The following is a 25703-nucleotide window of genomic DNA, read 5'->3' as shown; positions in this document are numbered from 1 at the left end:
CAACATTTAAGAGGGCAAGTACATGAATAGGAGGGGTATGGAGGGCTATGGTCCAAGTGTGGGTCAATGGGACTGGACAGGATAACAATTCTGCAAGGACTAGTTAGGCTAAATGGCTTGTTTCTGTGCTATAGTGCTCTACAACTCTATGTCATCCCAGACTGCATGGCCAATCTAAAACTGAGGATGCAGGTTAAACACAATTGCTAAGTGAGCTGAAGAAGTTGAGTAAAACATCAGATCTTCATGACTCTGTGCAGTAGGTCACTGTGAAAGTCAGAACACACAAATATACACCAACAGTATAATGAACGATAAAGAAATTTCTAACTTCTACAATGCTGTCAAGGAAGTTGACAACTATTGGCAGCGGGATATCAATGAAACATTAAGAACTAACCAAATAGGAGCAAGTGAAGGGCATACAAGTCTACTCCACCATTCAGTCTAATCAACATCTCTGCCTTCCTGCCTGATCCCTATATTCTTCAATTCTAAGACTCTGTCTCAGCATTAAGTTTGCTTTGTGATGCAATGTTCACAGATGGCATTGAAAATTAAATGTTTCACAAACTTTTGAGAAATTTGATTTATTTTCATCTCAATCCAAAAGGGGCAATCTCCTTATCTGGAGACTATTCACCATGTTCTATCTGCATCCCTCTCCCACAAGAGGATGCATCCACTCAGCATCGATTGTGTCAAGCCCTTATATTGTTGTATCTGACTATCTACCTACCATAGGATAACCTTCTCATTGGAATCAATTCACTGAACCATCTCAGTGCTGGTTTCAAATTTAGAACATAGCATAGTATAGCAATGGACAGATCATTTGGGGTATGACACCGTACAGAACTTGATGCCAATTTTTTATACTGAATATCTTTCCTTGTATCATCCATATGCCTCTATTCCCTTCAATGTGTCTATCTATATTTGCTTTTTAATCTCCACCAAACTGCCTGCTTCCACCACTCTCCCAGTAACTTATTCCAGGCACCTACCACACCTTCCCCCTCTAGTCATAAAACCATGTCTTTTGGTGTTTGACATTTCTACCCCTGAGAAAAGATTTTGACTGTCTAACCTAGCTATGCATCACATAATTTAAAAAACCTCTATCAGGTCTCCCTGTAACCTCCTATATTGTCGAGAGAACAACAACAAGCTTATTCAACCTTTCAGGCTAAATATATGAATATTAAAGCTGGATGCAGGGTACCTTAGGTATGGTGTGACTAAGGCCCTGTACAATAACAGTAAAATCTAACTCTATTTGTATTTCATTCTCCTTGTAATAAATGCCAATGTCCCATTTGCCTTTCGACTTATTTGCCATATCCACACATTAACTTTCTGTACATTTCGTACAAGGACACCCAGATTTGTGTGAACACTCACATTCAGAAACTCAACCCTTATAAATAATCATCTGCTTTTCTATTCTTCCTGAAGTGGAAACTTCACAACACTGAAGCTCTCATCCTCATCTCCAAGGCTTATTTGCCCTCCCCTTTGCCCCAGTAAGTTGGGCCAACTTTTTAACCTACTCCACTATCAATCTAACCTTCCCTCCTATATAAAACCATAACCCTCCAGTTTTCTTTCATCCAAGTGCCTATTTCTTAAAAGTACCTAATGCATTAGCCTCTGCCAGCACAAACACAAACTCTGCATTCCAAACACAACTGCTCTACCTTGAACATCTCCCCTACACTTTCCTCCATTCACCACTGGGAAAAGAGTGCTGGTTGTCTTCTCTATCTTTGCCTCTTATAATCTTATAGAAGGAGCTGCCAAGATGAAACTTGAATTTAAATTGGTTTGAATGTTCATCTGCTAAGAATATCATTTCACAATTACATTTGATGTCCTTAGAATAACATGAGATTGATGCTTAGAAGTTGGACATTAGCACATTTGGTGCATCAATATATATCCTTGATTTTGTCTTTGCACAATATTTTTGGAGGAGGGAGACAACCTCCTACGTAGTGAAGGCGAAGCAAATGTGGCAGGAGGAGCCAGAGGGGATGCTGGAGGGAGGTGAGGAATAAATGGGGACTCTGGAGTGGAAGGAGTGAAGACCAGAGGAAAGGGAAAAGACAAGGAGAAGCAGGAGAAAAGTGAAAGTCAGTGCCATTATTATAGAAAGATACAAAATGGAGCTCTTCAGCCCAGCAAGTGTGACCATCAACGAGCTGTTTTTAAACTGACTGTGCTCTAAGGTTTCGAGAGTATGCATTATGATCAGAGATTAAGGGAGCTAGGGCTTTACTCTCTGGAGAGAAGGAGGAGGAGAGGAGACATGATAGAGGTATACAAGATATTAAGAGGAATAGATAGAGTGGACAGCCAGAGCCTCTTCCCCAGGGCACCACTGCTCAATACAAGAGGACATGGCTTTAAGGTAAGGGGAGGGAAGTTCAAGGGGGATATTAGAGGAAGGTTTTTTACTCAGAGAGTGGTTGGTGTGTGGAATGCACTGCCTGAGTCAGTGGTGGAGGCAGATACGCTAGTGAAGTTTAAGAGTGACTAGACAGATATATGGAGGCAGGGTTTAAGGGTCGGCACAACATTGTGGGCTGAATGGCCTGTATTGTTCTATGTTCTAACCCATTTTATTCTTTCCAATCAATTTCCTCCTCAGGTCTACCACTCTCCTGCAACCTGAAAGCAATTTACTGTGGACAGTTACCAATCACTGCTAAGCTATACTTGGGAGGAAACGAGTACCTGAAGAAACCCCAAAATAGTTCCATGACGAATGCTCCATGCATTCAGCACTGGAGGTCAGGATTGAAACTGGCTCGCTGGGACTGTGAGGCAGCTGCTCCATCCCTGTGCTGCCTTGCCTGATGCCCCACACCTCCTGCTGAGGGGATGGAAACAGGAAGGACCAAGGTGTTACTATGGAGAGTGGCAGGTCACATGGTGGTTGACCAATCACCAGTGGGTGACAGCCTGGCAGGCAACTAGAAATCACGTGTGGTGGTTTGCCACAGGGAGAGTCTAACTATCCGTACTCGCTTGGATGAATCATGAGAGTCAGTATTAGGTGCCATCTTAGCAAGACACACATGCAAATGGAGACGGTAAGTACACTGTCAACCAGGTTGGACGGAATGCAGGAGATAGCAAGGAATGTAGGCATCCACCTCTGTGCTTGTACAACAGGTCGTGTGGAGCCTCCTCACTCTGCTTACTGAAGCCAGATACAGAGGTCACACTTTCTGAGGACAAATGTTTGTTGCCTGATGCAGCTCGATATCTGATCGTTGCTCTATAGCAGTGCAACTTTGTTCTCTAACAGAGCAGAGAGGTGCTGCAAGGTAGTCCAAAGCAGAGGGATGCCCTGTGTCAGACTGCGATTCTTAGGGAGCAACGGTTTGATTTCTCTGGCCACAGGGATACGGCTCATGAGCAGATCGTCCCCGCTTCAGGAGCGAATGGATGCTGCATGTGGGCAGCTCACTATTCCACACAAACAGACATAGTGTGGTGAACTGCCTGTCTGGACATGCCCCTGCTGACTGCTCCTGTGGCTCCTCCCACAGGCCCCTGTATAAAGGCGATCTGAGGCCTGACGCTCGGCCTCAGTCTCCAGGACATTGTATGATGGACACTCTCTCCTGGTTCCTTCTTCCAGTCAATAAAAGCCGATATCTCGCCTTACGTCTCAGTGTGAGTTATTGATGGTGCATCAATTTTATTGACTGGAAGTTTTAAAACATGGAAACCGTTTTGCGTCCGGAACGGTTGGATTTGGACCCTCAAGACCTTGACACAGCTCTCGCTTTTGAACACTGGTTTGCATGCTTCCAATCGTACTTGGAGGAGGTTCGTGCAACTGAACCTGCCGTTATGCACAAAATTCTACTTTCGAGGGTCACCCCCAAAGTTTACTCCGTTATCCGGGACCTGCCGACCTACGATGGGGCACTGGACGCCCTCAAAAGACAGTACCTGCGGCCGGTGAACACCGTCTACGCAAGACATCGTTTAGCTACCCGGCGACAGCGGCCTGGAGAATCGTGCGCTGAGTTTCTCCGAGCACTACAGACACTCGTCCGAGCTTGTGACTGCAAGACGCTCACGGCGGAACAGCATGCGGAGCTGCTGGTGCGAGACGCTTTTGTGACAGGACTGAGGTCAGTGTACATGCGCCAGCGACTGCTGGAAAATGCCAACCTTACCTTACGCTCGGCGATCGAGACGGCCAACGCTCTGGAAGCTGCTTTGCACTACGCTGACGCTGTCCAGTCGCGTGATTCCCCACCGGTTCCGTGGACACCTCAGACCCCACCGCCGGCTCCCGGGAGCGAATTCGCCAATGCCGCTGCCAGTCGCGATTCCACGAGCTCCCCGAACCCGACCACAGCGGCAGCCCGTCGGAAGCCTGTGCTTTGTTATTTCTGTGGCCACAAAAGCACCCTCGACAACGCTGTCCAGCGCGAGAAGCGACCTGCTCCAGCTGCGGAAAGCGGGGCCATTTCGCCAAGGTCTGTAAGTCTCAACCTCGAGCGGAGTGCAGCGCTGCGGGTGAAACATGGGGGCCGCCATCTTGCATGCCCGGATGTGGGCGGCCATCTTTGTTGGCGTCAGCTCGCCCCGCCCCCGACCCTCTGATGCTGACCGGGTACCCCGTTTGTGAGCGGCCATCTTTGTCAACGTCAGCATGCCCCGCCCCCGACCCTCCGATGCTTACCGGGTACTCCGGATGTGAGCGGCCATCTTTGTCAACGTCAGCATGCCCCGCCCCCGACCCTCCGATGCTTACCGGGTACTCCGGATGTGAGCGGCCATCTTTGTCAACGTCAGCATGCCCCGCCCCCGACCCTCCGATGCTGACCGGGTACCCCGACGGCGATTCAACTCTGGCCACTGTAACCCTCGATCAAAGCGCCCCACACCAGCTTGCAAGGTCCATGATGGACATCCGGGTGGAGGGGCACAGGACGAGATGCCTGTTTGACACGGGCAGCACTGGGAGTTTTATTCACCCAGACACAGTGCGACGCTGCGGACTTGCAACGCGGCCGGTAAGTCGAAGGTTCCATTTGGCTTCTGGGTCGCAGTCCGCAGACATCCGGGCGGGTTGTGTAGCGACTTTGGTGGTGCAAGGCACAGAATATCGGGACTTTGAGCTGTTGGTCATGCCTAATCTGTGCGCACCTGTGCTATTGGGGCTGGACTTCCAGAGCCATCTCGAAAGTGTGACTATGGTATATGACGGGCCCCTCCCACCACTCACTGTCAGGAATCCTCAGTTTTGTGGGACTTCTTCACATACCCCGCTACTGACCACACACACACACGGGCACACACATCCCATCCAGAACCATGCCGCCAGCTGTGCTACTGACACCACTTGCAGCCTCTCCACTCTCAAGGTCCCTCCCCCACCGCTGTTTGCCAACCTGACCCCTGACTGTAAGCCCGTGGCAACTAAAAGCAGGAGGTACAGCGCGGGGGACAGGGCCTTCATTCAGTCAGAGGTGCAGCGGCTGCTCAGGGAGGGGATCATTGAGCCAAGCACAAGCCCTTGGAGGGCCCAGGTGGTTGTTGTTCGGACTGGGCAGAAAAATAGGATGGTGGTGGACTATAGTCAAACCATTAATAGGTTCACTCAGCTTGACGCGTACCCCCTACCCCTCATCGCGGATATGGTCAACCAGATAGCTCAGTACAAGGTGTACTCGACAATAGATCTGAAATCCGCTTATCACCAGCTCCCCATCTGCCCAGAGGACCGCCCCTACACCACCTTCGAGGCGGGCGGCCGGCTCTATCATTTCCTGCTCATCCCTTTCGCTGTCACGAATGGTGTCTCTGTCTTCCAGAGGGAAATGGACCGGATGGTGGACCAGTACCAACTGAAGGCCACATTTCCCTATCTGGATAACATCACCATCTGTGGTCACGACTGGCCAGATCACAATGCCAACCTCCAACGATTTCTCCAAGTGGCCGCAGCTCTGAACCTTACTTATAACAGGGACAAGTGTGTGTTTGGAACCACCCGCCTTGCTATACTTGGTTATGTCGTGGAAAACGGGGTTATTGGCCCTGATCCCGACCGTATGCGCCCCCTGTTAGAACTTCCTCTTCCCACCAACCTCAAAGCCCTCAGACGGTGCCTGGGTTTTTTTCCCTATTACGCCCAATGGGTCCCCCATTACACAGACAAGGCGCGCCCCCTGGTCAAGTCTACCTCGTTTCCCCTCTCTGCTGAGGCCTGCGCGGCCTTCAGCTGCATTAAAGAGGACATTGCCAAAGCTACGATGCATGCGGTGGACGAGACCGCTCCCTTCCAAGTGGAGTGTGACGCCTCCGATTTTGCTCTGGCTGCTACTCTCAATCAGGAAGGCAGACCAGTAGCATTCTTTTCTCGCACCCTCCAAGGCTCCGAAATTCAGCACTCCGCGGTGGAGAAAGAAGCCCAGGCCATAGTGGAGGCTGTTAGGCACTGGAGGCACTATCTTGCTGGCAAAAGGTTCACCTTGCTGACCGACCAGCGCTCGGTTGCGTTCCTGTTCAGCAACCAACAGCGGGGCAAGATCAAAAATGATAAGATTTTGCGGTGGAGAATAGAACTCTCCACCTACACCTATGATATCCTGTACCGGCCTGGCAGACTCAATGAGCCCCCTGATGCCCTATCCCGGGGAACATGTGCTAGCACACAGCTCGACCAGCTGTACACCCTTCATGCACAACTTTGCCATCCGGGGGTCACCCGATTTTACCATTTTGTGAAAGCTCGGAACCTGCCATACTCCCTGGAGGACATCAGGACGATGACCAGGGACTGCCAAATTTGCGCTGAGTGCAAACCGCACTTCTACCATCCTGACACGGCACAACTTGTCAAGGCCACCCGCCCTTTTGAACGACTGAGTGTTGACTTTAAGGGCCCCCTTCCCTCCACTGACCGCAATGTCTATTTTCTCAGTGTTATCGACGAGTACTCACGGTTCCCCTTTGCCATCCCCTGCCCCGACACCACTGCCACGTCTGTCATAAAAGCCCTGCGCCAGCTCTTCACTCTGTTCGGGTATCCCTGCTATATCCACAGCGATAGAGGGTCCTCCTTTATGAGTGACGAGCTGCACCAGTACCTGCTAGCTAGGGGCATTGCTACTAGTCGGTCCACGAGTTATAATCCCCTGGGTAATGGCCAGGTGGAGCGGGAGAATGCCACAGTGTGGAAGACCACACTTTTAGCCCTCAAGTCAAAAGGGTTGCCGGTCTCTCGATGGCAGGAGGTCCTCCCTGAGGCACTGCACTCTATCCGCTCTCTGTTATGTACGTCCACCAATGCCACCCCTCACGAACGCCTATTCTCTTTTCCCAGGAGGTCTGTCACTGGGACCACCCTACCAGTTTGGCTGACGTCCCCGGGGCCAGTGCTGCTCCGGAAACATGAGAGGAGCAATAAATACTCCCCGCTGGTTGAGAGGGTTCACCTTCTACATGCGAACTCCCAGTATGCTTACGTGGTCTTGCCTGATGGGCGGGAGGACACGGTCTCCATCCGCGACCTGGCACCCGCAGGTGCAGCAGACCACTACCCTGAAGGCTCTCCGGTAACTATGAACCCTGCACCTGAGGTGACACCGTGCTCACCAGGCCCTACACAGACTCCTCACGACACTTGTATACCGGGCGTTTCGTACGCATTTATACCAGGCGCCTCGCACATGCGCGAGGGATCACCGGCGCCTAGTGGACAGGAACAAGCGCAACCTCCGTCTCCTGTGCAATCACCAATGTCGCCGGCATCCATGCCATCACAGCCGGTGCTACGTAGATCGCAGCGACAGATTCGACCACCTGATAGACTTGACTTGTAAGAAACTTCGCCACATGGGGACTCTTTTAAACTAAGGGGGGGGTGAATGTGGTGAACTATGTGCCTGCCTGGACATGCCCCTTGCTGACTGCTCCTGTGGCTCCTCCCACAGGCCCCTGTATAAAGGCGATCTGAGGCCTGACGCTCGGCCTCAGTCTCCAGGACATAGTATGATGGACACTCACTCCTGGTTCCTTCTTCCAGTCAATAAAAGCCGATATCTCGCCTTACGTCTCAGTGTGAGTTATTGATGGTGCATCACATAGCACACCAATAGCTTGCTGCCCAGCAAGAGGGAGAAGCCCATGAGACATCAGTGATACAGGGTGTGTGGGAGATTATCCTTCGCAAGCAGGGACAGATACATGCAGCCTCCACACACGTCACTTTATTGTGAGCAGAGTTCTCTCCCACCATGTCCAAAATAATCATTCAACATTATCCAGTCTTGTTTCAGCTTCAATTCCTGCCTTTTTCTCACAGCCCTCATCTCTTTTACAAGTTGCCCGTTTCAGCCTGTATAATATATTCAATGATTTGGCATTAACAGTTCTCTTGGCAGAGAATTCCAAAGATTCCTGACTCTCAGAGAAGGAATTCATCCTTATTCATGTCCCTAATCTTGAGCCATGCCCTCTAGTTCCAGATTCCCCTATAAGGGAAAACATTTACCTTATCAAGCCTCTTCAGAATCTTGAATGTTTCTATAAGATCACCCCTCATACTTCTCAACTCAAATGAATTCCTTTAAACTAACCCCTTCACCTCAGAAATCAGCCCTGTGAAATTTCTCCAAGCCACTTCTAATGCAACATCTTCAACTTAAGTTCAACTATTACAGCTCGGGCGTCAAAGGTTGGAGTTCAGTTCTGGTGTCCTCTGTAAGGAGTCTCTTTATGTTCTCCCCATGGAATGCTTGGGTTTTCCCCAGATGCTCAGGTTTCCTCCCATAGTCCAAAGACCTAGCGGGTAGGCTAAATGGCCATTGTAAATTGCCCCATGATAGGTTAAGGTTAAATTGGGGTTGCTGGGGTGGTGCAGCTCGAAGGGACGGAAGGGCCTCCTCTGTGGTGTATCGCTAAATAAATAAATAAAATAAAATAATCCACTTCTAATGCAAGTAGCAAAACTGTGCACAGTGCTTCAGGTGCAATCACACCATATCTTGTACAGTTGTATTCTTTCCTTTGATACTCCATTCTCTTTGCAATGGTGGCAAACATCTGTTTGTCTTCCTAAATATTTGTTATACCAACATGCTAACTTTATGTTTTGTGCATGAAGACACCCTGATCTTTCAGTACCAAGGATTTCTGCATTCTCTCATGTTTTATCAATCTTCGTACCATAGGTGGTCATTTCATGTTTCCCCGTATGATATTCCATCTGCCTCGTTCACAGACCGAGGAGTTTTATTTCCTTAGTTTGTTTCCCCATCTACTTTTGTATGATCACCAAATCTTACCACAATGCCCTTGGCTGTTTCATCTAAGCTATTAATATACACTTGACGGTTATCAGGTGAAGTGGTCACTGAATATATTTCTGTACGTTTATGGTCTTCTGCTGTGGTAGTCCATCCATTTCAAGGTTCGATGTGTTGTGCGTTCAGAGATGTTCTTCTGCACACCACTGTTGTAACGCGTGGTTAATTGAGTGACCTTCACCTTCCTGTCAGCTTGAACCAGTCTGAACATTCTCCTTTGATGTCTCTCATTAACAAGGCATTTTCACCCACAGAACTTATTTATTTACTGATTGATTGATTAATTAACAGCTTGGAACAGTCTCTTCAAGCCGCACCACCAAATCCTGATTTAACCCTAGCCTAATCACAGGACAATTTCCATTGACCAACTAATCTACCCATGAGTATGCCTTTGGACTGTAGGAGAAACCAGAGCATTCAGAGGAAACCCACATGGTCACGGGGAGAACATACAAACTCCTTACAGACAGCGGCAGGAACTGCTGTTCGCTGGATGTGTTTTTTTTTTGTTTTTCACACCATTCTCTGTGAACTCTAGAGACTGTTGTGCATGAAAATCCCAGGAGATCAGCAGTTTCTGAAATACTCAAACCACCCCGTCTGGCACCAACAATCATTCCACAGTCAAAGTCAATTAGATCACATTCCTTCACCATTCTGATGTTTGGTCTGAACAACAACTCTTGACCAAGTTTGCATGCTTTTATGCATTGAATTGCTGGTACATGATTGGCTGATTAGTTATTTGCATTAATAAGCAGATGTACAGGTGTACCTAATAAATTGACCACTGCATAGATTGCTAATCTCCACAGTGCCAGCTCCTCTCTAGTTACAACCTGATTCCTACAAATCCAAGAATCCTTACTTTCCACACACAGCCAAAGCATGCATCTCTTCTGCAACTGATTCTGTTAAGTGAAATTATACAAGTCACCAGGTCCAGCCTTGTGCTATTTGTCAGCCTTCCGACCATTTTTTTCCTTCTCTGGTAAATATTTTTCCCCTTTTGCCATCCCTTCTTGATTTATTACCATTATTAAAATTATTTTAGTATTTTCTAATATGATGGAAAATACAAGCTGTTTGTTTAATGTCATTGCTGTTCCTTATTTGTCAATATTAATTCCCTATTCTCATCCTCATGAGAGACCAATATTTACCTCACCTGCTCTGTTTCTCTTTATATGCTTGAAGGAGCTTTTTCTGGTTTTATGTTTATTGTTCGTATAATCCTTAATATTTTTCCTCTTTATCCTCATTTGCTGGCTTCCAAATTGCTCCCATTCATTTGACCTACCACTAATTCTCCCAGAATTGCCACTTCTTTCAAAATCTTTCTTATCCAACTCTTTTAAAAGTTTTATTGTACCTCCTCTGGCAAATCATTCAACATACATACCACCCCTTGTGTAAAAATTGTTGACCCTCAAGTTGCTATTAAATCTTGCCCCTCTCACCTCAAACCTATACCCTCTAGTTCTTGATTCCCCAACCCTGCATTCCCACTATCTGTACCCCTCTTGATTTTATACACCTCTATAAGATTTCCTCCCATCTTCTACACACCAGGAAATAAAGACCTAGCCTGCCCAACCTCTCTCTATAACTCAAGTCCTGGCGACATCCATCTTAATCCCTGGATTTAGATTACCCATGAATGGAATCAAGTAAGTTTGATCTTATTGCTGATTAAGAGACTTGTGTACTGTAACTGAAAATGTGAACTTTTTCAGGATGTCCTCATTCATTTATGGGTCTCTTTTTCCTACCAAACATCAATGTTGACCAGCAGTACAATGAACTTAAAAGATAAAACAATGAATAGACATGGAATGAGGAACAGTCAGGGAGAATTTTGTGGAGCATCCTGCTCTATTTGTTAGGTTCTAGTCTATAGGGAACTGGTTCTGCAAAAGCTTTTGCAGTAAGTGGATAATGCAGTCCTTCCGTGATTGGTACATAATGGTGGAAAAGGAGGATGAGGGAGGGTGATTACTTTAACTGATTTGGCAGAAAGGTGCTTGTGGAAGTATTTTTATTGTATGGAATTCCTTTATCTTGGTGAGTTACTAAGACTGAAATTCAAAGTCAAAGTAAATTTATTATCAAAGTACGCATATGTCACCAAATACTACGTTGAGATTAATTTTCTTGCAGGCATTCACAGGAAAAAATACAATAGGACTTATGAAAGTTAGACATGAATAAAGACGGACAAATAACCAAATGCGCAAAAGAAGACAAGTTGTATAATTATAAAATAATAGGTCATACTGAGAACATGAGTTGCTGGGTTCTTGAACTGACTGTGGAATCAGTTCAGAATTGAGATAAATGATGTTATCCACATAGGTTCAGGAGCCTGATGGTTGTAGGGTAATAGCTCTTCCTGAACCTTTGGTGTGTGACCCAAGGCTCCTGTACCTCTTGCCCAATAGTTGCAAGAAGAGAGCATGGCCTGGATGGCGGGGGTCATTGATGATTGATGCTGTTTTTTTGTGACAGTGTTTCTTGTAAATGTGCTCAAGGATGGTGAGGGCTTTGCCTGTGATGGACTGGGCTGTATCCATCACCTTCTGTAGAATTTTCCATTCCTGAGCATTGGTGTTTCCATACCAGCCTATGATGCAACCAGTTAGGATACTGTCCACTGTGTATCTATAGAAGTTTGTCAATGTTTTAGATGACATGCCAAATCTACACAAACTTTTAAGAAAGTAGAGGCATTGTTGTGCCTTCTTTGTGATGACACATACAAACTTGTCCCAGGACAGATCCTCTGATATGATAATGCCAAGGAATTTAAAGTTACTGTCCCACTCCACATAGAGACTTACTTCTCAGTCTAGCATTGAGAGGCCTCTTTGTGCACCATTTTCATTATTGCATTGGTTGCCTTCCTGCGTCCCCCTGGGGGCAGGTGGTCCAGGAGTCCTCATTTAGGGCTTCCTCCTCCTGTGTCCCTCTTCCTCATCCCCCTACTCTCTCCACAGGTCTTGAGGAGAGAGCCTCAGTGCCATAAAATGATGCTTCCTGCATTTAGCTGGTCTGTGCCACAGTTAACATGCAATGCTGAAATCTGCACACCTGTTTGGGTTACACAGGAGTGGACACTGACTGATGGAGATCTCAGAATTGTACAGCGAACTTGCCAACAACATTCCCCATTACCATTCTGGTACGTGTGACTTCCATTGTAGAAGGACTTTGTAGTGGTGAGAGTGGAGAAGCCAGGGAAGAGAGGGTAACTCATTCCTTAGGGTCTATCTCTCTGTACAGCAGCAACCTCTACCCAAGAATGAATGCATCAAGGGTACTGCCTGGAACCATTGAATTGACAATGATGAACAGCTGATGGTCTAGCATGTTGATTAGCTTGAAGTTTTGTTCTGACAAAAGAGTAAGTGGATCTCTCACGAGCACACGAGTACAACAGATGGCTGTCAGCATTTGTGGGAAGCCAGTGATTCCAGCAAATGCCACTGCTCAAAGCTTCCTCACTGGAATAAAAGCAGATAATGATATCCTGCCATGAATCATCCTTATGTGACCTCTTTAATGCATCTTCCTCATCCTGAAAGTGCAGTCTCCATAGACTTTCGATGAGTTCCTACACCACTAAGATGGTTACGTCGACTGCAAAGGAATAATCCCAATTTCCTCAGTAGGATTCTTCCCACTTAATTCTGGAAATATTTATTTATTTCGTGATATATTGCAGAGTAGGCACTTCTAGCCCTTTGCATCATGCCACCCCAGTGACCCTGACAAATCCTGATTAACCCTAGCCTAATTATGGGGCAACTTAGAATGGGCCAATTAACCTACCTGGTACATATTTGGACTGTGGGAGGAAATGGGAGGATCCGGAGAAAACCCACGCATTCCACGGGGAGGATGTCCTTACAGAACGGCACCGGAATTGAGCTCCGAACTCCGAACTCCAGAAGGGCCTGAGCTGCAACAGCGTTGCACTAACTGCTACACTGCCGTTGTGCCCCATAAATAGGGCAACCCCTTAGAATGTTGCACCCTTAGCTTGTGGGGCTTATGCTGGTTAAGTTCCAGCTACATAGGTAATTCAGCATGTTTCAACTAATGTCAACTTCAGTGAAGGGGTAGAGATGGGGACTGGTATCCCAGAGATAAAGGTTTTCGATATTGTGCAGTCTGAAAGTCAACAAGCTAAGCAGACAAGCATTAACCACACAGAAGACTGATATGCACTCTTTCACATTCCATAGAAAATGATTCATACACTTTGCTCCCTCTTTCCCCGCTGTAAATCCACTCTGTCGTCTACCCTCTTGTGCCTATATTCGGTCTTTTCTGTCCATTCTTAAATTTCTTGCTACACTTCTCCTTCTGATCAGCCAAGGTTAACAGCGATAGTTTCAGTGGGTAGCATTCATTACAAGCAGTCTCATCATATTGTGCCTGCAGAATCCCAGTAGATTTACTATATTTGGGCAATTACCTTGGGATATCTTGGAACATCTCGTTGTGGTGTCAACTTTATAGGATCCTCCATGAATGTATGCTTACAAGGTGTGTTTGACCTGGCAGAAATAAAATTTAATAGAATTAGAAAACCTCAGCTGTGGTCCACAGTGTGTTGTTAACTCTGGCTCGATGGAAGCATCCTTCTTTCCAAGTCAGAGTTTATAGATTCAAATCCCATTCCAGAAACTTGTAGACTGAGACTCCTACATCGTACTGTGGGAGCACGGCACTGGTGTGGGTTTCATCCTTTGGATTTCATTGGTGGATGTGCAAGGTCTCACATCAGTGTCTGAAGATGGTTTGTGGAGTTCTCTGGAGCAAGTTTAATTTGTAGCCCATTGTCACATTTTGTAGCATTGCTGCAATTAGTTTTTGCACCCCCCCCAATAATCATTCAGAATCAGAATCAGAATTAGGTTTATTATCATTGACATATATCATTAAATATGTTGTTTTGCAGCAGCAGTGCAGTACAATACTTCAAAATTAAGTCCCAATAAAAAACATAAATAAACAAATAAATAGCGCGAAAAGACAGCAAAATAGTGAGGCAATGTTCATGGACCATTCAGAAATCTGATGATGAATAAATTGGAATGCAATCATTGATGTCTCTCACCTGTTTCCCAAAGACAATTCATCCTTAAGTGTCTTCAAATCATTCTTACACTTCTCTATCTCTACCACCTTTAATCCTTCCACTGGAAACGAAAAGAAAGTAAAAATTAGCATATTAAAAGGTGCAGCCAAAATATTTGAACCCAAACATTTTTCCAGATTATTTCTGGAGAAGATGGTGCCAGCACACAAAACGACATCCTTCAGATGGTTCACAAAATTACTTCTTTCACTTCTTTTTCTTTCAAATGTGGTTCTGCTGCACTTGGAGCCTTTAATCTACATTTTGTTGCTGTGTTTTCAGGCCGACTGAGCAATCTGGCACTTTGCTATCTCCAAGTGAGTTTGGTGAGGCTTCGAGCGAAGTGTGCGGCCTGGAAGCCAAGAAGCCTGGAGATGGGGTGTGAGCCTATGATCAACTCCATTTCTCACAGATCTCACTGATTAAACCATCGAGGAAGATTGAATTCATCAAGGCGAGTGAGTGTTCAGCCTCCTGCTCACTACTGCTGGAGGAAGGAGTCTGTGTGTGATGGTCTCTCTCTCTCTCTCTCCCTCTCATCCACTGCACCCAGAGGAAAGTCCTTGAGCTTGAATGGTCCCTCTCTCCCTCTTGCTCAATGCTGCCGCAGTTCTGGGTCTTGGGAAAAGTTCAATCAATGCAGTTTGTCAATTGGACTCTGTAGTTCATTCATGTTTTGATGCGCTTCTGGTTTCTGGTCACTCCTTTTTGTTGCTATTTTGTGCAATTTTGATCAGGGCAGACTGGCTCTGCAGCCTAAAGTTAGCGAACAACACAGTGCTAGATTGAACTGAGCAGAGCTGAATATACCTGGACTGGTTCAATAATTTGTGGTTTGGAGTTTTCTATTCTGTGTTTTTCACTCATTTTTTTGCCATTTGCGCAATTTGTTCTTTTTTTTGCGCATTGTGGGTTCAATGTTTTTCTTTGAATGGGTTCCATGGTTTTCTTTTTCAGTTTTGTGGCTGTCTGCGGAAAGACAAACCTCATGGTTGTAAACTGCATAGATACTTTGATAATAAGTGTACTTTGAATCTTTGAATTAAGCTATGTCATAACTTTCTTGAGGAACCTACAGCTAAACTTCTAACTGGCAGTGCTCCAGAATCCATGGGTGGAAAGGCATCTTTACCCTCACCTAAAAGGAGAAGTGGAAGAAGAAGTCGTCTCTCTGTTTAATGTGGATTATAAAATTTGGTAGAAGGACATTACTGGCGAGTCAAACGTACTCTGGAGCTGGTGATCCCAGATCAGATTAGTCCCATACTAGGTGGAGAAGGTTTCTGATCGCCTTGCACTGCTTGGGATATGGTTAATTATGCGTAGATTTGTAGGCAAGTGGGGATTGGGTTGGAGACTTTATTAATTGGCTTGGACCATGAGATGGTTTTTGATGAACTATCCCATTTGCACATAATGGGGTCTGAGATGGAAATCTGCAATTAGAATTGATTGTTCTCTGCAAATATTAGTGGCACAGTCCTAATTAATGGGTGGTAATTATATAATTTATATTTTCAAATCTGATTAGGCGAGGCTGCTCTCTCTTCTAAGCCCTGGTTACATGTAGTATCAACACATTTGCCAAATTCAGCAGAAAGGATGCAGGCATTTGAAGTAATTCCAGGAAATGGAGACTCACAGGTCAAATTTATCCTGTTTATTGATGACATCTTCCAAGAGGACCACAACCTTGTTGTCAGGGCTTTATGCTTTGGCTCTTAGTAGGGTCACTCATGTCAAAAAGGTCAAAGGATAGAGGCCAGAGTAAGAGTGGTCCAGCAGTCCTCTAGGTTTGGGGATTCACCTCAGGGCTAACAACTCTGAACGGTAAAACAAAATTATTGCAGAGACAGCAGTGAAGAACCCTTCTGCATCTGAGTGCAATGGTATTCCTGAGTCTCCACCCAGGACTTGAATGACTGACAGTAGTGAAAACTGAGAGGAAGCTACTGAAAGGAAGCCCTGAACTCCGCCAGAGATGGAGGACTTCCTAAATGCCAGCAATGTAATGGGAAGTATGTATTGATGATGTAGTTGCCTCCTCCTCAGACGCAAAATCTGCCCACAGACTGATGTGCGCCTCTGACCAATCTTAAATGCCCTCAGGGGCCAGAGTGGATCACAATGAAAGTGAGGCCTTGTTATTTGGCAGCTGGTCTCCACCATCATGTTAGATCATCTAAAGGTGCTAGGAATAGAGTTCAGAAGGGCCAGTGATTTCACTGAGAACTGGGTGGCAAATATAGCCAAAGAGAAGCAGAATCTGAGATTGTGGGACCAGCGCTACCTATCGATTGCAAGAAAGACCCTGATCATCAGGAGTGAGGTGCTTTAGTTGTTACTCCATGAGATGCATGTGGGGCCATACCTAGATCCTGCAATGTACTGGAGACCAAAGCTGGTTCACACTTGTAGAAGCATTCATGAACCTCCAGAGGAAGATGGGAAAACTGCACCCATCATGATTTATCCTATGTGTGGCTGGATCTAGGTGCATATTGACTCTGGATATGCAAGCATCAAGTGTCACTACCAACTGGAGTGTTGTACTGGTGTTGAGGGATGGACCTGGCAATATTGCCATAAAATGTTCCATTCACTTGAACCTGGTCATAACAGCTGTCTCTTGTAGAAAGATTTGTACAGAGAAACACCTTTGACCACAAGCCAATGGTCAACAAGGCATGTCCTCCAGGCCCCAAAAGATAATGAGAATGATGATTCCCATACAAACAGACTGTAAAATCATTAGATGGAATGCCTCATTAACAGGACTTAGAAACAAGCAACAACACCTTGCTTCACTGTTGTTGATCCTTCATGCACAGTCAAGGGTCTCACACTGTCAATGAACTCTATTGGAATATTTCTAAGATGACCTGTAAAGAGTTACAATGGTATTTGTCATGGCTCATCCCAAACTACTGTGTTCCTTGTACTGTGCTTTGTGGGGAGTTCCAAACAAGCACAAAAAGTCAGACGTTGACCATTGTTGGGGATCTCAGTGAAACCTATGGAATATTGAAAAGCCTAGCTGGGGTGGATGTGGAGAGGAGGGTTCCTTTAATGGGGAAGTCTAGGACCAGAGGGCACAGCTACAAGGACATCCTTTTAGAACAGAAAAGCAGAGAAATTTCGTTAGTCAGAGGGTGGTGAATCTGTGTAATGCATTGCTACAGGTGGCTGTGGGGGTCAAATTACTGGGTGTACTTAAAAGCGGAGGTTGATAGGTTCTTGGTTAGTAAGGGTGTCAAAGGTTACAGGGGAAGGTAGAAGAATGGGGTTGAGAGGGATCATAAATCAGCCATGATGGAATGGTGGAGCAGACTTGATGGGGTGGATGGCCCAGTTCTGCTCCTATATTTTATGGTTTTATAGAAGGCTAGTGAAAACTGAAACATCTTCTGATCTGCCCAAAACTTAGTCTTCAAGATCAAGGGACTGTCCACGATGGAATATCTTAAAAGTGACCTGCTAAGATTCAGGGTTATATGCCAACAGGTGTGGTGAGGTTGGTGCAGTAGTTACAATGATTCTGCGGAGAAAGGTTACACATAGGGCATTACCACCACTACATGAACAAACCGATGGATTGTTTGATTAAAGGAAAAGTTTATGTCCTGCTGATATAATGTTAATCTGTTAAGTAAGTCAATTAATCTGATGAGGTGTCTCAGATTGCTTCTCCCTCCACTGATGCTGCATGACCTGCTGTGTTTCTCCAGCATTTTCTGTTTTTATTTCAGATTTCTAGTGTTTGCAGTCTTTCTGATTTTCAAGTGGAAAGATCTTCCTTGCACTGTGAGTATAGACAACAGTACTGTATTTATACAAATTTAATTAGCAGGCAAGACATCAGAGGAGGTGGAAAAACCTTGGAGATCCAGAAGCAACATTGTATCTTGTTTTGGACTCAAGCAACCTCCAGTCTCCCTGTGGGTAGGAGTAATTACAGATAATCTACTGTAAACTCCAATAATCCAGTATCCAGTTGTCTGGTACATGGCTCAACCATTAGTCTGGAATGTGAGCCAGGGTCAAGAGGACAAGCAGAATATGTACCCAGAGCCAGCTTTCTAGTAAAGGACTGTGATTGACAGAATGCAACAGTTGGATTTGATTTCCTTTCTACTTAACCTGATTTCTAAATGCTTTAGAGGGATGTTATTGAGTTGAGTCGAAACTCTTGTGACTCTCCCATCTGGCAGCAATGTAAGCAGGAGTTTTATGAAACAGCTGTGGTTGCAGTGTTTGGCGCAATTACATTTTGTTTGTAGCCCTGTGGATTTTGATGCAAATTATAGCTTGGCCAACAACTATGATAACCACAGCAACCAAGCAGGCCACTATATTTGGCTAATGCAGATCAGCGTCACAATTTCACAGCCTGTCTTAGATTGAGAGAAAAGCCTGCTAAAAAAAGCTTTCACTCTCATGGCTAGAAATCGGTTACCTTAGCACTTGTTTATTTCAAAGGCAATTGAACAATTTTTCCCAGGTTACATCACCTTGGTTATTGTTTCATAGAATGGTTACAACCCTGGAAACTATTCAGCCCATTGAATCTGTTGTGACCATATGCAAGAGTGATCTAGCTTGTCCCTCTCGTCAAGACCCTGCAGATTCTTTCCCAAAAGATAATTACACAGCTCTCTTGAATGTCACAATTGAATCTGCCTTCACTATTACCTGCAATACATTCCAGGTTCTAAATAAATCTATTTGTAAAAAATTAGATTTTCATCTTGCTATTTTCAAAGCCTTCACTTATTTTCCAAAGTGCAGTGCCCAGATAAGATCTTCCATTTGTGGCCAATCTAATGTTTCTATCACAAAGGTTTGTCATGACTGCCTTGTTCTTGCACTCTCTATTTATAAAGCCTATGGGTCCAATACTTCATTAATCATTTTTCCTACATGAAATAAAGCCCATTCAGGAAAGTGGACCAGGCAATTTTGTGGATATTAGTGTTCAGATGTGTGTCTAATGACAACCCTGGTCACTCGATGTCACTCACTTGCAGACCCCAGTCAGTTTGGATTGGCAGCAACATCTTCACAATCACCGTCAGCACAGGTGCACCACAAGGGTGTGTGCTTAGCCCCCTGCTCGACCTGCTTTATACTTATGACTGTGAGGCTAAGCTCAGCTCCAATGCCATACTTAAATTTGCTGAACACCACTGTTGTTGGCCAAATCAAAGGTGGTGCTGAGTCAGCATAATGGAGGGGAATGAATACCTAGCTGAGTGGTGCCACAACAACCTCTCACTCAGCGTCAGAAAGACCAAAGAGCTGATTATTGACTACAGGAGGAGGAAACTGGAGCTCCAGGAGCCAGTCCTCATCAGGAGATCAGAGGGGGAGAGGGTCCATAACTTTAAATTCCTCAGTATTATCATTTCAGACGATCTGTCGGGGCGCACGCAAGTGCCATGACAACGAAGGCACGTGGTGCCTCTACATTCTTAGAAGTTTGTGAAGGTATGACATGCCACCTAAAACTTTAACAAACTTCTGTAAATACACGGTACAGAGCACACTGACTGATTGAATCACAGCCTGGTATGGAAACACCAATGCCCTTGAACAGAAAAGCCTACAAAAGGTAGTGGATACAGCACAGCACATCACAGGTAAAGTCTCTCCACCATTGAGCACATCTACAAGGAGTGCTGTTGCATGAAAACAGCATCCATCATCAAGGATCCTCACCATCCAGTACATACTCTCTTCTCTTCTCTTCTCTTGCCATTGGGAAGGAGGTACTGAAGCCTTAAGTCACATGCCATCAGCTTCAGGAACAGGTATTACCCCTCAACCACCAGGCTCATGAACCAGAGTGGAGAACTTCACTCATTCCAAAACTGAATTGATCCTGCAAGCTCTCAAGAATTCTACAACTCATATTCTCAGTATTTATTAATTATTATTTTTTCCTCCCTTTTTGAATTTGCAGGATTTGCTCTCTTTTGCACATTGGTTATTTTTGTTTTCTTCAGTTTTTCATTGAATCAATAGTGCTTCTTTATACTGTGAATACCTGCAAGAGAATGAATCTTAGGGTGGTAAATGGTGACATATGTACATTGAACTTGACACCTTGTTCTGCCCTTACTGGTATGAAATGGACCCTTTGGGTCCTACCTACAACCTTCATTTACCATCATGGTACAACTACAACTACTTTGCTGCATTTTCTGTTACTTAAAGGAACTTTGAAGCATCAGAACTCACTGTAGGATGTTCAAGTACTCTACAAAGTCTACAGAGTGTGTGATTACAGCTAGCATTTAGCTGCTGAGTTACTCATTCAACTGGGTCACAGCACACTGAACAGTTACTGAAAGCATTGTTACAGCAATGACTGGCCACAGCAAGGTGGGTCAAGAGCCTCAGCTGAGGAGGCAGATATATGCCCATCGACAGACAGTCTGCCCTTAGTATCTTCAGACACCACATTTTATGGAACCTTTCAAAGAGCAATGCTTGGGTTTATTAATGATGCTATCACTGAGGTACAGAATATGCTCCTTCTATCACATTTCCATGCCAGTGGTCAAGACCACCTTGACTCAATACCTTCACCTCAGGATCTTTCCAGTCAGCAGAAGCAGATTTCTGCCACACCCCTCAGTGTTGACGCAGAGAATTCAGTGGGATTTGCCAGCATGGCTGGCTTCCCACGCATGCTTGGTGCACATGTATTCACAAGGGCTCCCATTAAGGTGGTCCTTTATGGACGCATGAGCACCAGACATGTTTGGGAAGTCAGCAATAACACTATCAAATGCCACATCTCCAAGCAACATTTGTGACAAACATTCTCAGGACACCAAACTTCCAGATAGCTTGGTCAGCTGGAGGGATGGATCCTGAAGGCCATGGGTTGCCCTAACTCCCTGGCCTCTTACATCTGGTCACAGCTCTGCTCTACCCCAGCCACTGAACACCACTGCAGTTGAAAAAAAAAACATACAAGCACCAGAATGTTTGAGGAAAATGGCAGAGGTCTTATAGAACTACATTTCTGCTGCCTTGCAAGTACCAACTGGGTGGAGATGGTAGTTGGGGGCTGAGGGATGTAATCTTTGGAATACAGTCAGCACATGGGGAGACATCTTGCATGTTCTATGTTGCACAAGCTTGCGACATGAAGCCATTTCTACTGTTGATAACAACCACAAATTAATCCCGATTGAAAGACAGCTATAACCTCCCTATAACCTGATATTGGTGTGCAGCTCACTCTGCCACATCTTATGAGGAAATGAAATTTATTTCTACATTGCTTAAATGAGTGGAGATTGTTATTCTAGGAGGTCACAGCAGACCAACCTCCCACCAGTTTCTTCTTACCACAGCCCTAATTCTGGCCTTCAGGGCACATTGATCTCAATTACCTGCCTAATGGGAATGCCACCTTTCCATGGCTGCAGATTTCAACTATAATCCATAAGACCATAAGACATAGGAACAGAATCAGGCCATTCAACCCATTGAGTCTGCTCTGCCATTCCATCATGGCTGATTTATTATCCCTCTCAACCCCATTTTCCAGCCTTTTCCCATAACCTTTGATGTACTTACTAATTAAGAACCTATCATCCTCTGTTTCTTACCACTGACTCAACCTGCAAATTAACCTCCAGGGAATCCTGCACAAGGACTCTCAAGTCCCCTTGTACTTAGATTTTTTGAATTTTCTCCCAGTTGAGAAAATAGTCTACACCTTTATTCCTTCTACCAAAGTGCATGACTATACACCTCCCTACAATATATTCCATCTGCCGCTTCTTTCCCCATTCTCCCAATCTGTCTAGGTACTTCTGCTGAATCTCTGCTTCCACAATTCTACCTGCCCTCCACCTATCTTGCATCATCTGCAAACTTGGCCACAAAGCCATCAATTCCATCATCCAAATTATTGACACGTAATGTGAAAAGAAGCGGTCCCAATACCGATCTCTGCAGAACACCACTAGTCACTGGCAGCCAACCAGAACAGGCCCCTTTATTGTCTCCCAAATAGCATTGCACTAACTGCTACACTACTGCTGGGCCCAAAGCTGTTCTTTTAACTTCAGACTGATTATTGCTTGCCATTTACAGTAAAAACAGAAGACCAGCTCCTGTTTCCAACAAGAAGATGAACAAAGAATCTTGGTTGGAAGTTTAACTTACTCAAAAACAGCTCTTTGATCTTTAGAAGTTTCAACTGCTGTGTTGGAAAGCTGAGCTTGGCAAAAAAAAAACTACCCCGTGGCCCTGGACAGTGAATGCCCATCACACACTGGAGAACATCACTAGTCGCCAGCAGCCAATTAGAGAAGGCCCCTTTATTCCTACTCTTTGCCTTCTGCCAGTCAGTTATCAATGCCTGTACTTTTCCTTCCACACCAAGAATAATTTATCATGGACAAGTAAATTACCAACCTGCTTACTTTTAGGAAGTGGGGAAAAAACCCACTTAGTCACAGCAGGAACATGCAAACTCCACACAGACAGCACCCAGGATCAGGAGTGAACCATAGAACCATAGAACACTACAGCACAGTACAGGCCCTTCAGCCCTCCATGTTGTGCCAACCCATATAATCCTTAAAAAAGTACTAAACCCACACTACCCCATAACCCTCTATTTTTCTTTCATCCATGTGCCTGTCCAAGAGGCTCTTAAATACCCTTAATGTTTTAGCCTCCACCACCATCCCTGGCAAGTCATTCTAGGCACTCACAACCCTCTGTGTAAAAAAAAAACTCACCTAAACTTCCCTCCCTTAATTTTGTACATATGCCCTCTAGTGTTTGCTATTGGTGCCCTGGGAAACAGGTACTGACTATCCACCCTATCTATGCCTCTCATAATCTTGTAGACCCCGATCAAGTCCCCTCTCATTCTTCTACACTCCAAAGAGAAAAGTCCCAGCTCTGTTAACCTTGCTTCATATGACTTGATCTCCAAACCAGGCAACATCCTGATAAATCTCCTCTGCACCCTCTCCATAGCGTCCACATCATTCCTATAATGAGGTGACCAGAACTGAACACAATACTCTAAGTGCGGTCTCACCAGAGATTTGTAGAGTTGCAACATGACCTCTCTACTCTTGAACTCAATCCCCCTGTTAATGAAGCCTAGCATCCTATAGGCCTTCTTAACTACCCTATCAACTTGTGCAGTGACCTTGAGGGACATATGGATTTGAACCCGAAGGTCCCTTTGTTTATCCACACTCTTTAGTAACTGACCATTAATCCTGTCCTCAGTCTTCTGGTTTGTCCTTCCAAAATACATCACCTCACACTTAACCGGATTGAACTCCATCTGCCATTTTTATGCCCAGCTCTGCAGCCTGTCTATATCCTCTTGTAACCTTCGACAACCTGCAGTTCCATCCACAACTCCTCCAATCTTTGTGTCATCCGCAAACTCACTCACCCATCCTTCCACCTCTACATCCAGGTCATTTATAAAAATCAGAAATAGCAGGGGTCCCAGGACAGATCCCTGCAGCACTCCACTTTTCACCTACCTCCAGGCAGAATACTTTCCTTCCACAACTACCCTCTGCTTTCTTCCTTTAAGCCAATTTTTTATCCAAACAGCCAACGTTCCACTTATCCCATGCCTCATGTCTTTCTGGATGAGTCTCTCATGAGGGACCTTGTCAAATGCCTTGCTAAAGTCCATGTAGACCACATCCACTGCCCTACCCTCATCAACTTCTTTTGTTACCTCTTCAAAAAACTCAATCAGGCTCGTGAGGCACGATCTTCCCTTCACAAAGCCATGTTGACTATCCATGAGTAGACTGTACTCCTCCAAATGCTTGTAGATCCTTCCATAAGAATCCTTTCTAGTAGTTTGCAGACCACCGATGTAAGAATCACTGGTCTATAATTCCCAGGTTTCTCCCTATTACCTTTTTTAAACAAGGGAACTACATTTGCCATTTTCCAGTCCTCCGGCACCTCCCCTGTAGGCAAAGAGGATTCAAAGGTCATAGCTAATGCTCCAGCGATCTCTTCTCTCAATTCCCACAACAACCTGGGGTATATCATATCCGGCCCTGGGGATTTATCAATCTTGAAGCAGGGTCACTGAAGCTGAAAGGCAGCAGCTTTACCAGTTATTCCACTGTGCCACACATTCTGAACTTTTCAGCCAAAGTACTTTCTGCAATTCCATTCATACTCAGGTCAAAATGCAACAATGAGATATAGGCATAGGGAGCACTTTTAAGATACTGAAGTAGAAATGAATTAATTCTTCATAGACTAGGGATTAAAGCTAAGATCTTCCTCTGCATGATTCAGTAATGTGCTGGTAGTCTACTTCACCATTCAACATTGAATCTAAATCCACAACACTGCACACTGCAACACCATGGAATGGCACATTCCTCACTGAGGCAAAATCCTAGAAAAAGAAGATGGAGTTCCTCAGGATGTTCAGAGTCCAGCAAATAGAAGGTGTTACAAGTGCATCCCAATCAAGGCTGACAGTTGACCCCTCCTTTTCAAGGCTCTCTGAACTATCATTCTGTTTCCCCAAGCACGAATTGGGCTGTTTGATATAGCATTATTTTTCCTAAAATGGGGAATCTCCAAACATCTGTGGACGCAGGTCAGTCCATTGCAAAATATAATCTTTCCTCCTTGAACTTTATCAAAGTTTCCCACTGCCTCAGAAAAGCAGACAAAACCAAGACCCCTCCCACACTGGTCATTCTCTCCTCTCACACCTTCCTTTGGCAGATGATGCAAAAGCTTGAGAACACAAGAACACCTATCCCCACTGTTGTAAGACTATTGAATTGGGACTTTTGTACAATAAAGATGAACTTTGGGCTTCACAATCTAGCTTATCATTCCTTTCTACCTTGCCTATTCAACTGCATTGCACTTATTTCTGTAACTGTAACACTCTATTATGTTATTGCTTCTCCCCTTTCGCTATTTGAATGTACTAAAGTTTTGGAATCATCTGTAAAGATGGCGTGCAAAACAAAGTTTTTCCACTGTATCTCAATACATATAACAATATAACAATTACCAATTTGGTCCTTCTTGCCCTTCTCAGCTACATGACCAACTTCAAGAAATTTTCTAATGAAACATGTGTAGTCCTGACCTCATCCAGGATGGCAAAAGTGGCTTGTTAATTAACTTCAATACCATAGGCTGACTAGGGAAATATTAAC

At 45.0% G+C, this 25703-nt stretch overlaps 1 protein-coding gene across 1 annotated transcript in view; it reads right to left on the bottom strand.

The window, feature by feature from the left end:
• Positions 1-25703, bottom strand: part of pde9ab (phosphodiesterase 9ab) — a 92373-nt gene that overhangs the window by 48087 nt on the left and 18583 nt on the right. The window contains exons 5-6 of the mRNA XM_059957268.1: positions 14473-14554; positions 13828-13909 (exon numbers count right to left, since the gene is read on the bottom strand). Of these exons, the coding sequence (XP_059813251.1) occupies positions 13828-13909; positions 14473-14554 (164 nt within the window). The remainder of the gene's footprint in view (positions 1-13827; positions 13910-14472; positions 14555-25703) is intronic.

The sequence above is a fragment of the Hypanus sabinus genome, chromosome X2 (assembly GCF_030144855.1).
Source record: "Hypanus sabinus isolate sHypSab1 chromosome X2, sHypSab1.hap1, whole genome shotgun sequence".
NCBI lineage: Eukaryota > Metazoa > Chordata > Chondrichthyes > Myliobatiformes > Dasyatidae > Hypanus > Hypanus sabinus.
Note: the sequence above shows the minus strand (reverse complement) of the source record. Positions and strands in the feature narration are given on the sequence as shown.